The 13,587-nt window shown below is 38.9% G+C and overlaps 1 protein-coding gene across 18 annotated transcripts in view; it reads left to right on the forward strand.

The window, feature by feature from the left end:
- Window positions 1-13,587, forward strand: part of LOC137239486 (protein madd-4-like) — a 207,645-nt gene that overhangs the window by 15,391 nt on the left and 178,667 nt on the right. For 17 of the 18 annotated variants that reach the window (XM_067764819.1, XM_067764834.1, XM_067764832.1 and 14 more), the window contains one exon: window positions 13,061-13,133. In XM_067764819.1, the coding sequence (XP_067620920.1) occupies window positions 13,083-13,133 (51 nt within the window). In that variant the 5' untranslated portion in view covers window positions 13,061-13,082. The remainder of the gene's footprint in view (window positions 1-13,060; window positions 13,134-13,587) is intronic. The other variant, XM_067764831.1, reaches the window with a different exon arrangement.

Consider the following 13,587-nt stretch of genomic DNA (forward strand, 5'->3'; position numbering starts at 1 on the left):
CTTGATGAAATTTGGTATGTAGGTTCCTGAGCACTCATCTCAGATCGCTATTTAAAATGAACGATATCGGACTATAACCACGCCCACTTTTTCGATATCGAAAATTTCGAAAAACCGAAAAAGTGCGATAACTCATTACAAAAGACAGATAAAGTGACGAAACTTGGTAGATGGGTTGATGTTATGACGCAGAATAGAAAATTAGTAAGATTTTGGACAATGGGCGTGGCCCCGCCCACTTTTACAAGAAGGTAATTTAAAAGTTTTGCAAGCTGTAATTTGGCAGTCGTTGAAGATATCATGATGAAATTTGGCAGGAACGTTACTACTATTACTCTATATGTGCTAAATAAAAATTAGCAAAATTGGATTAAGAACACGCCCACTTTTTAAAAAAAAATTTTTTTTAATTCAAATTTTAACAAAAAATTTAATATCTTTACTGTATATAAGTAAATTAAGTCAAAATTCAACTCCAGTAATGATATGATGCAACAAAATACAAAAATAAAAGAAAATTTCAAAATGGGCGTGGCTCCGCCCATTTTCATTTAGTTTGTCTAGAATACTTTTATTGCCATAAGTCGAACAAAAATTTACCAATCCTTCTCAAATTTGGTAGGACCATAGATTCTATGACGGTAACTGTTCTCTGTGAAAATGGGCGAAATCGGTGGAAGCCACGCCCAGTTTTTATACACAGTCCACCGTCTGTCCTTCCGCTCGGCCATTAACACAATAACTTGAGCGAAATCCGATATATCTTTACTAAACTTAGCCCACGTACTTACCTGAGCTCACTTTTTCTTGGTATAAAAAATGGGCGAAATCTGACCATAACCACGCCCACTTTATCGATATCGAAAATTACGAAAAATGAAAAAAATGCCATAATTCTATACCAAATACGAAAAAAGGGATGAAACATGGTAACTGGATTGGTTTGTTGACGCAAAATATAACTTTGGAAAAATCTTTGTAAAATGGGTGTGACACCTACCATATTAAGTAAAAGAAAATGAAAAAGTTCTACAAGGCGAAATCAACAGCCCTTGGAATCTTGGCAGGAATACTGTTAGTGGTATTGCATATATAAATAAATTAGCAGTACCCGACAGATGATTTTCTGGATCACCTGGTCCACATTTTGGTGGATATCACGAGAACGCCTTCACATATACATCTAAGGGCCACTCGCTTTTAAAACCCTCATTAATACCTTTAATTTGATATCCATATCGTACAAACACATACCAGAGTCACCCCTGTCCCACCCTAATGGCGATATCTCGAAAAGGCGTCCACCTATAGAACTAATGCCCCCTCTCTCTTAAAATGCTCAGTAACACCTTTCGTTTGATACCCATATCGTACAAACATTCTAGAGTCACACCTGGCCCACCCTAATGGCGATATCTCGAAAAGGCGTCCACCTATAGACCTAATGCCCACTCCCTCTTAAAATGCTCAGTAACACCTTTCGTTTGATATCCATATCGTACAAACATTCTAGAGTCACCCCTGGCCCACCCTAATGGCGATATCTCGAAAGGGCGTCCACCTATAGACCTAATGCCCACTCCCTCTTAAAATACTCATTACCACCTTTCATTTGATACCCATATCTTACAAACACATTCTAGAGTCACCCTGGCCCACCCTAATGGCGATATCTCGAAAAGGCGTCCACCTATAGACCTAATGCCCACTCCCTCTTAAAATGCTCAGTAACACCTTTCGTTTGATACCCATATCGTACAAACATTCTAGAGTCACCCCTGGCCCACCCTAATGGCGATATCTCGAAAGGGCGTCCACCTATAGACCTAATGCCCACTCCCTCTTAAAATGCTCAGTATCACCTTTCGTTTGATACCCATATCATACAAACATTCTAGAGTCACCCCTGTCCCACCCTAATGGCGATATCTCGAAAAGGCGTCCACCTATAGACCTAATGCCCACTCCCTCTTAAAATGCTCAGTAACACCTTTCGTTTGATACCCATATCGTACAAACATTCTAGAGTCACACCTGGCCCACCCTAATGGCGATATCTCGAAAAGGCGTCCACCTATAGAACTAAGGATTACTCCCTTTTAAAATACTCATTACCACCTTTCATTTGATACCCATATCTTACAAACACATTCTAGAGTCACCCTGGCCCACCCTAATGGCGATATCTCGAAAAGGCGTCCACCTATAGACCTAATGCCCACTCCCTCTTAAAATGCTCAGTAACACCTTTCGTTTGATACCCATACCGTACAAACATTCTAGAGTCACCCTTGGTCCAGCTTTATGGCGATATCTCGAAAAGGCGTCCACCTATAGAACTAAGGATTACTCCCTTTTAAAATACTCATTACCACCTTTCATTTGATACCCATATCGTACAAACACATTCTAGAGTCACCCTGGCCCACCCTAATGGCGATATCTCGAAAAGGCGTCCACCTATAGACCTAATGCCCACTCCCTCTTAAAATGCTCAGTAACACCTTTCGTTTGATACCCATATCGTACAAACATTCTAGAGTCACCCTTGGTCCACCTTTATGGCGATATCTCGAAAAGGCGTCCACCTATAGAACTAAGGATTACTCCCTTTTAAAATACTCCTTACCACCTTTCATTTGATACCCATATCGTACAAACACATTCTAGAGTCACCCCTGGCCCACCCTAATGGCGATATCTCGAAAAGGCGTCCACCTATAGACCTAATGCCCACTCCCTCTTAAAATGCTCAGTAACACCTTTCGTTTGATACCCATATCGTACAAACATTCTAGAGTCACCCCTGGCCCACCCTAATGGCGATATCTCGAAAGGGCGTCCACCTATAGACCTAATGCCCACTCCCTCTTAAAATGCTCAGTAACACCTTTCGTTTGATGCACATATCGTACAAACACATTCTAGAGTCACCCCTGGCCCACCCTAATGGCGACATCTCGAAAAGGCGTCCACCGATAGACCTAAGGCCCACTGCCTCTTAAAATGCTCAGTAACACCTTTCATTTGATACCCATATCGTACAAACAAATTCTAGAGTCAGCCCTGGTCTACCTTTATGGCGATATCCCTAAATGGCGTTCATCCATAGAACTATGGCCTATTCTCTCTTAAAATACTCTTTAATACCTTTCATTTGATACACATGTTATACAACCACATTCCAGGGTTACCCCAGATTGATTTTCCTTATTTTGTCTCCATAGCTCTCAACTGAGTATGTTATGTTCGGTTACACCCGAACTTAGCCTTCCTTACTTGTTATATATTAAGATTAATGCCATAAAAGGACAAAAATTTACCAATCCTAAAGAAGTTGTGTAAAAGCATTGTTTGTTGATACTAAATGTTTTGTATACAAATGAGAGAAATCGGTTTGAAAGCCACGACCACTTTTTATACCCAGCCGTTCGTCTGCCAGAAATTGAAAATTCTTTACCAAAATTTTACACGGGGGCTAAAAAAAAGACAGACAAAATGCAAAATCGAATTTTAGCTAGGCCCACTTTTTCAATATCGAAAATTTTAATTAGGAAAAATGCAAATACTGATTAAGTGATGAGACATGGTAATTGGATTAAATTTTCGATACAAATTAGATTTTGGCAAATTTTGGAAATGGCCGTCCAACAAGGCGCGGCAGTCACTTTCTCCTTGGGCTAACTGGCGCCAATTGATAACGCCAGATGGATCTGAATCGTTTTCCACCTGGTACTTCCAACGGAGTGGGGGCCGCCCCTTCCTCTGCTTCCGAAGGCAGGTTCCGATAAAAATATCTTCTTGGCCGGAGCATCGTCTTTCATTCCCATAACATGGCGTAGCTGCGGTGATTCGCTGGACTATGTTGATGTCTATATAAAGCTGGTACAGCTCATCATAAAAACTTCTACACTCGTCGTGGCCGACACGTAGACGCCCATAAATCTTTCGCCGAACTTTTCTCTCGAACACTCTCAGATCCGCCCCATCACATATTGTCAGTGTCCATGCTTCTGTGCCATATATTAGGACGGGTAGGACTTGTTGAGCATGATTTAAATTGCCTACTTAGTCCAAAGTAGCATTTATTGGCAAGAGCGATTCTTTGCTGTATTTCAAAGCTGATGTTGTTGTTTGTGTTAATGCTGGTGCCCAAATAAACGAAAGTATTTTACCATTTCAAAATTATGGCTGCCATCAGTGGCGTGGTTCTCAAGACGCATGTACGTCGACTCTTTGCTTGACGATAACAGGTGCTGCGTTTTGTACTCATTCACTATCACACCCATCTTTTCCGCTTCTTTTTTTTAAGTTTTGAGTAGCGGAAATTATGGCGAAGGTGTTCAGAAAGATGTTGTCAATGTCGTCAGCATGTGCCAGTAATTTCGTGTTTTTATAGAATATAGGATATAAGTTCTGCAGCTTGTATATTTCTTTCCAGCATCAAATTGAAGATATTGCACGATAGGCGGTCACCCTTTCTGAAACTTCGTTCAGTTTCAAACGGAGAAATCCTTCCCAATTCTGACTGAGCTGTTGTTTTTACTTAACGTCATTTTGCACAGCCGTATAAGTTTGTGAAGAGAACTAAATTCAGACATCGCGCATATAGGCGGCTCCTTTTCATGCTGTAGAAAGCGGCTTTAAAGCGCCGAAGTGGTGATGTGTGTCATTTCTTTTTTTTATTCGCGCAATACGCTTGACAGAAACTTATATGCGATGCTAAGGAGGCTCATTCCACGATAGTTGATAGGATCCCCCTTTTTGTGGACTGGGCAAAGAACTCTGTGATTCCAATCGTCGGGCAGGCACTCGTCCGACTATATGGTGGAAAGATGTTGACGCGTGTCCCTTAACAACTCTCCGCGGTGTTTATATAGCATCGCAGGCAAACCATCAGCGCCTGCGATTCTGGGCTTAATGGCTTGATGACCACACCCACTTTTTAAAAGTTGCTTTTCGCCTCTTTATTCATAAAAGTCTTAATGCTAAAAGTCGAAAAAAATCTACCAATATTAATGTGGTAAGAACATGAGTTTTATGACGGCTGTGTATAAAATGTTCGTTTTCGCTTCTTACTTGTTACGATTTCTTTCCTTGTTACTTCTTATGAGTAGCGACACAGTCTAGCACTTACACAAACATACACATGTGCCAGTGCATGCAACTGAGTTGTACAGCAACTTTATCCTTGAGCTTGAAATAAATCTTTGCATGGATTCGTAAGTTTTTGAAATGCTGCAGTGTTACGATTATATGTACTTAACCTAAACGAGGATATAAGCAGCGGAGTTGCCCAAGTGTAAGTGAAAGTACACTTCAGATAAGGTCTTAAGTAAAAGGCACATAGCTGCTCGTAAAAGGTGTGAAGAAAAAAATTATTTTATAAAAAGCAAATTTTCTTATATCAAGAATATTTTGCAGCATATTTGTATGTGCGTTTGGCAACCCTATGCTCATAATTTTTTAACAGCATTCACTTTCGAAAACGCAGCAACCGCAGAAACAGAAGTTTTACTCACACACTTTTGCAACGTAACTTTCTGAAAAAGTCCTAATTTATGTAACCCAACTACTGCAATATGCAAATATTTTCTATGAAACGAAATCAATAAAATTTTATTTTATATTTTAAAGAAATTTACCAAATTTGGTTAGTGGCACTGCACTGCAGATTCATTGAGCCAAAACTACAGCTTTGCTTTATAAATTATTCGCTTAAAGTGAAAATAAACCGCAATTAAATAGTTTTAATGTAAGCCTTTTGAAAAATTTTCAAAAACTTTTGAAATGCTCGAATGTCGACCAAAATCATCAAAACTTCACTTGCCGTCCACGATTTTAACGAGATACTTTCACACATTCAATTAAATCTGCACAACCCAAAATTGTTTGAGCTACTAAATGGCGCTCATGTAATGGAAATGTGGGAATAATTGAATTAAATAAAAATTCATAATCAAAACTCTTGATAGGCCATCTTTCTCCAATCATGCGTATATCAGCTTCAGCATCACCCTAAAGAAGGTAGCGAAGGGAGGAACCTTCAGAAACCCTAGGTCGACGGAGTGTACCAAATTCCGGGAACATGTAGAAACAAATTTGGACAACAAAAAGAGGTTGCTTATATAGGGGAACTGGAGGAATCCAATGATTTCCTATCAAAGACGCTTACAACTGGTTACAATAGAACTTGCCTCTAAGAAGATTCAGAGGTACAGCAAAGCCGCCATGGTGGAGCATGGTGCTAAGTCGTCTTACAGAACGGGTAAAAGAAATATTAAAGATGTAAAGGTCGCGTACAGCGAAGCGCACCGGGACGAGTGTAGGGATCTGTTAAGGATATAAAACCGTGAAATCCACAGAGCACAGAAAGTATCATGGACAAATTTCTGTGCGTACATCGAGTGCTCCAGCGAAAAAACGTGGTTGAGGAAACTCCTAGCTAGAGAAATTATAGTCCAGGGACTAATAAAGAAAGAGAGCGGTGAACGGCCACGTACAGTGAAAAGCCCTTGAAGCGCTTTTCCGCGAAAATTCCCGAACGGGAGATGATATAGAAGAGCCAGCAGACAACACTTACACTTTGATCACGAAGCGGGTAGAGCCGGTTTGGTGACTGATACCATGATCGAATGGGTGATCACTTATTTTACGTATAAATCGTCGGGGCCAGATGGTGTGTTCCCTGCCATGCTACAAATCTCGATCGTGGAATAGTTTAAAATAATATTCGACGAGTTCACAAGACTGAATCATGAGAACTACAAGTGTCGTTTTCCTACCAAATACGGGAAAGAACAGTTATATGTATCCCAAAGACTACACACCGCTCATCTTAACTTCATTTCTGCTCAAAACCTTTGTCATAAGTAGAAAGTTTCTTCCAATAATTAGCCTTTTGATTGATCGGGCGCTTTGGGAGATACATGTCTGAGCATTTAATTTCGCGTTGCGTGCCAACGAGAAGAACACGGACAAGGTCTTGTTTACCAGGAGGTATAAGGTTCTGGACTAGGCCTACACTCTGAAGGGTGATCCTTGAACGAGATATATAGGAATCATTCAATACAATAAGTTGCCGTGGATGTTCAAAGAAGAGGAGAGACTGAAGATGGCCGCGACGTAATTTATGCGTGTAAAATATTGCTCATGGGGTCTATCGCCCTCTCTCTCTTTGGATATTTGCAGTGATTGTAAAGCCTATCCCATACTATGGAGTCCTTGTTTCGTGGACGGCCACACAAAAAATACCTTCTTCAACTAATTAGAGAGCGCAAGCAGGGTATCAACGCTTAGCATAACGGTAGCACTAAAATCAACCCCTTCGGCTGCACTGTATGCCATTCTGCACATTCCACCCGCAGACCTAGTGACAAAGAAGAAGAGCCACAATAGTAGTCGAACCGATACTTGTGATCACCGATGACTGCAAAGTAAAGAAGGGAGGAGGGTATGCGGTATACTCCGCTAAACCGGAAGTAAACAAATCCAACAAGCAGCCAGATCACTGCAGTATTTTACAGGTGGAAGTAATAGTCGCAACTAAAGAAGTAACACCACTGGAGCGAAATAGTTTAAAATTCAGCCGCGTCAATTTTTACATTGACATCGAGCAGTTAAAAATCTCGCGTAGCACAACATCTAAAAGTGTGTTCGAGTGTAATGAATCCTTGGAAAGAATCTGGATAGGGAGAAGTATGCATCTATATTGGGTCCCTGGGCAAATGGGAATAGATTAAACTGAAAATGCGGAAAGGCTAGCTAATAAGGACGCGTCCCATGTATTTAGCTTAGTCAGTGATAGTGGATGTAGGAAGTGGAGGAGCTGACGTTGGAGCACGTTTTCTTCTCGTGCTCGCCAAAGTAAGATTCCCACAATTGGGAGTGGCACAGCAGATCTAGAAGCAGGAAAGTACTACAGTGCTTCTTGTATTTGCCAAGAGGGCGGAGTTATTTTATAATATAGGTCCAGGTTTCTGATATGGTGTTTCAGTTTGGACGTAAAGAAAACTTCTGGTAAAAAATCGCCCAATTTTGTTGTATCATCCAGTAAAAGTACCCTTTTTTGTTAAAGTGCACGAGTGCAAGTTACAATTGAAAATTAATATGATAAAATCTGCCATATATTTTTTCCTCTCTCCGCCACTGGTGTTGAGGTTTGTAAGCAATTGTGCAATATTTCTAAAAATTAATCAGCAACGGAACTCAGCCAACAGATTTACAAGTCAGGTCATTGAACTACATAACGTGCATTTTAAATATATGAGACTTCCACTGTGGCATCTGAAAGCTGTCGACCACGTAAGTACGGGGTTAAAAGCTACAAGCTTATGTACATACATACAAATACATATCCAACAACAATTGCAATGACAAATACATTAGTAAATTGCATTTCCTTGCTGCATCAATTTGTAGCTGCTTTCATTTTTAATTAACACAATTTCAGAACAAATTTCTACTGCTCCACCGTTCCCCCACATACTCCACATTGCATGAATTTGCATGGCCAAATGAATGAAATGCAAAGCTGCAAACTTGCAATTTTATGCATGTTTGCGTGTATTCTTGTAAAGTTGTGCAATACTAAATGGAGCATCATAATGTGGAAGATGTTGGAAAATGAAAGTCATTGAGCATATTTTCGTTACCTCAAACTTTCATTTCTGTGCTGATATGCATTTCGAAGTGTTTATGCAAGTGTAATATATTCTTATTCATATTCCCCACATGCCAAACGCGCGTATATAAAAGTAAATATGTATACGTATATATGTAAGTGTACAAACTGTACCTTTGTATGTAATCCTAGTCAGTCACACCGAAACTTTCTAGACAAAAAGCACAAAGGAATAAGCAAATAACTTTTGAGAAGCAACAATACAAAACGACAATGCCGCGATGCCAATTCGATGTCAAAAGTAACAACTGTTTGTCTTTCAATGTCCTTCACTCATACTAACGTTTAATAAAAGAACAAAAATAAAACGTTTAGCTACGCAAAAAAATAAAAAATTTCGCTGCGCATTAGGGTGAGCCTACCTTTTTGCCGCATCGTTCTCAGAATCTTCTCATTCCTCATACAATTCTATAAAAAACTAGAGTAACATTGATTGATTTGATTATCTTCCGTTTATTTTCTTATCATTGTGCATCCCTTATTTCATTTAACTGCCACCCAGTCCCGTACCCATTCCCCACCAACTACCGCTTCCACTTCAAATAACACATTCACTTACTCCCACCCACTCCTTACGCCCACATACCAGCTCTTCCTTTCTTTCCTCTCCCTACTTCCCCTCACCATTCTCATTCTCTCCGTCTATGATTCTCACTACTTTTTCTTGTTTTCTTTTTTCTCTTTTTCATCCTACAGGTTTTGCCCTCTTGTTTTGCTTTTTAACCACCACTCCTACAAATCCTCATCAACTTATTTGCTACCCATATTATCAAAATACATTCTGGGATCACCCTACTCCACATTTCGGTCTATACTTCAAAAACTTTGCGAAACTAACTAACTAAATAATAAATTTCAAACAAATCGCACAATTCTAGTCCACTTTTCGCAAAGAAAGGGTCGCAAATATTAAGCTTAAGCTACTAAATAGATCTTGGGTCTAAAATTGAGCCGAAGGCTAGGTACCAGGATGCAGAACTCGCAGAACATACTATAAACGTGTATACTGATGGTTCCAAGTTAATGGAAAGGGACGGGTCTGCTGTTTACTGTGTCGATCCAGAAATAAGTAGATCCTTCAGGTTGCAAGAGTAGCGTCCTTCAGGCGGAAATTATAGCCGTGAAGAAGCCTGCTTAAGCTGTAGTTCCGTCAATATATATATTGATAGTCAAGCGGCGATTTAGGCAATCATCACACACAGTACTTCATAGAAAAGTGTTCTGGAATGCAAAGAACTATTGGAAAACTTCGCTCAGGCCGGACCATACATACATCTATACTGGGTTCCCGGTGAAAAACTCGATAAATCGACTATAGACATCCGTTGGAAGAAATCAAAATGTGACAGGAGTTACAAATGATGCATCAAGCAGGAAAAGCGTGGACAAAAGCGTGGGGCTGCGAAATTGTTTAAATCTTGTACAAAGAGGAAAGAAGAGAGAAGACTAAAGACTTACAATGGGCATACTAACTGGTTATTGCCTTCTGGCGTTACATGCTTGTAAGTTAGGCCTCGTCAGTAACAGCAGGTTTAGGAAGTGCTAAGTTGAAGAAGTGGTGCAGCACGTTCTGTGTTTGTGTCCTGCGCTCTTCAGGTCAAGGATTTAGCCATAAGGGCAGCACAGTTGCCAAATCTCGAGACATAAATTAAGCTAGGTACTAGAAAACCTCTAGTATTTGCCAAAAGGAAAGAGTTTTTATGTAACATAAGTCCTGGCACCTGATTGGGGTTCTGCCGTTTGGTCGTTCTGGTAACACTATAGACACATTCAGTCTATGTGAGGTCTTTATTGACCGGCCAGTTCGACCTAACCTAACCCATCTCGAAAGCAATTTTATATAGAAAATGAATTATAAATTCTTAAAATACACATTTTCAAAAACTTTAAAGATTGGCTTGCAAGAGGGAAACTAAAAATTTCTTGAGCGTTTTCATGTGATCTGGACACCACGCTTTAAACTAAAACTACAAATACATCTAAGGTGAACACGTAATATTATTTATACGAAACTACGTAATTTTATGCTGTAGTGTGAAGGAAGCCTTAGGAAATTTTAAACTATTAGCATAATTTTAGGCGCTTAGTTAAAACAAAACGGTAGGCTTATTGGCGTATTGTTAAATTGAAATTCAAATTCATTTCGCTGTGTAACTTAGTAATTCTATAAAAAACAGTTTTACTTTAAATTAATTTAAATAATATAAAATTTGAATTTGAATGCGTTTAAATGCAATAATATTATTCAAAGAAATATGTGCGTATAAAAAAATATTCGCAGTCAGATTGTAAAACACCAACTTGAGTTAGCAAATATGTACGAAATATGACGGAGAAAAAATTATAAGCAGAACAACTCGAATTCACTGTCCTTCCAGCAGTTTCGAAAAAGAAGCTTCTTTTTGCATATTTTGCTTTACGTTTGGCTCATTATTTCGAAGAAAGCAAGGAAAGCTAGAAAAGTATGAAAAGCACTTAAAGTTGCAACAACAAGAAAAACGAATAATCGCATGACTTCTCCATTCATCAGCGGCGCACGCTGCAAGCTTTCTGAGCACTCTACTCTTGACTGAATTTGAAAAGAATCAATTTATCAAATTATGAGAAACTTCTAATTATTTGGGAACGTCAACGAATCTGGTGGATGGATGTCATGGAGAAACAATTAAATAAACTGGTTAATATTAATTAATTAATATTCAATTTCCTAAAGTTACTAGCTTACTCCTCAAACTGAGCTCGCTCTCACATATGTAATCATATTGATTTTTGACAAAAACTGGCTTTCAGTTGGCATTTGCGGCAATCCTCTTCTGGGGGTTTCCTTAGGTTTTTTATTGAGATATTTTCATTTCAAGGCCAGGTTGTAGATAGCAGGTGATGAAGTAGGAGGTTGTGACCGTCCAACAGTACTTAAAGAAATGACAAACCTTGTACCTTTCACTTTAGTGGGGTTTAGTGCATATTACCGAAGCCTAAAACAACACCCAACCAGGAAACCAATATCAGCCGATTCATAGCCGTCGCCGGGTATCGAAATTGAAGGCTAGCTGCAATTACGGCGGATGGTGAGTCCCGGGTATCGATTGTTAGGCGTTGGTTGTCGGCTAATTATTTCGAAATTCGAATCTCTATTGTTTCCAGTAAACTTCCGACAATTAACTATCGATGAAAAATAAATAACCAACCTATTATATTTCCCTTGCCTGTATCAATCATGGAAGTGGTCTTTACAGGTGGTAGCGCACCACGTGTGTTGGGAATGAGATGGAATGTATGCAACTTAGGGGATTACAGTTGAGACTGACATATTGACAGCAAAGAAGCAATCGAGGCAATAATCTCGCATAGCACAGCATCTAAAAGTTTGTTAGAGAATAAGCAATCCCTAGAAAGATTGAGAACAGGGAGAAGCATACATATATATTGGGTCTCAGGGCATATGGGAATAGATGGGAATGAAAAAGCGGACGAACTAGTTAAAATGAGCGCACGTTTTGTGCACGTGCTCTGCGCTTCCCAGGCTAAGACTCCAGCTATTAAGAGTGATACAGTTGTCAGATCTAGAAACAGCAAGTGGCTTAGGTCCTAGAAAGAGGGCAGAGTAATTTTATAAAATAGATCCTGGTTTTTGATTGGGTTTTTCAGTTTGGACCTTAAACCTTCTGTTAAAACTACGGACTCATTCAGTCTGTGTGAGGTTCTCATAAACCGGTCAACCATACCTAACCTGACCTGACATAAATCGAGAGACTAATACCAAAATTACATAAAAACAAGACTCCATCAATTACAAGAGGACTTTCTCTAATTGGTTTGGTGTAGACAATATTCCTATCAAAAGTGCACTTCAGCAGCTCTGCTGAAGAGTTGATAAAAATGGATGAAAAGTGATTCGACTACCCATACTGTTTTAGTTGGCGTCTGTAATCTGCGCATACTTTTTGGCATTGGAAAAAAGGCTTAAATGGCTGTGTGTAAATTAATCAGTGTAATCTTACATAATTTTAGGTGTTCTAAGCTGAAGAGCAGTAGAGCCTATTAGAACAAGGAACCCGCATAGTACTCTGCATTTCGTGTTAATAAAAAAGTATTGACTTTCTTTTCTATCTCTATTATATTCTATATAAAAAATAGCATACTTTTAGGCGTACAATTTGTTTTAACTTGATTTTTTTTAATAAAATAAAGGCTTTTCAATAAAAAATCATTCGTTTAGTGTCATTTTCACGTCTAAGTTTGATGAAAATATATTTTCATATAAGATCTGAAAAGCAATTATTTATGTATAAAAATATTTTCATATCAATAAACTAAATAACATGTCAATAATTCAACATTTATTTTCATAATTATTTTCTTCTTTCTTATTTGCAGCAGAAATAATGACCATTAAAGCATGCAGATAAAAGAAATTGATGCCAAAATGCATTTCTGGGTCATATTACTGGTAAGTGCGTATCTTTATTAAATTGTTTAAAAAACTGAGCGCAGCTAATATTTTTCTGTGGGACAACTGAGAAAAAAATTCATTCAACATATCAGCCAAAAAATATGCAATAAAACTTTGCATTGACTGGCAAATCGTTAAAATACAATTGCAAAGTTGGGGACAATTTAATTCACTCTTTGCTATGACGTGCTTTGGCAGCCACGTAGCAGTTGACGGAAATAAAGTCAAGACTCTGAAAGGCTACGTCTACTTGGGAATCAAACCTTAGAGCGAAAAAAGGAAATAAGTCTTGCGAACAAGTGCTACTTTGGACAGAATATATGGGAAATAAAAGTACTCTCTCGATGAACAAAACCCCGCTTAAGCTCCTCATCATACCTGTCCCATTTTATGTCTTGATAATATGGACGGTGTTGAGATGTGATGGCATGGCTCTTGGAATACTCGAAAG

The sequence above is a fragment of the Eurosta solidaginis genome, chromosome 2 (genome assembly GCF_040869045.1).
Source record: "Eurosta solidaginis isolate ZX-2024a chromosome 2, ASM4086904v1, whole genome shotgun sequence".
NCBI lineage: Eukaryota > Metazoa > Arthropoda > Insecta > Diptera > Tephritidae > Eurosta > Eurosta solidaginis.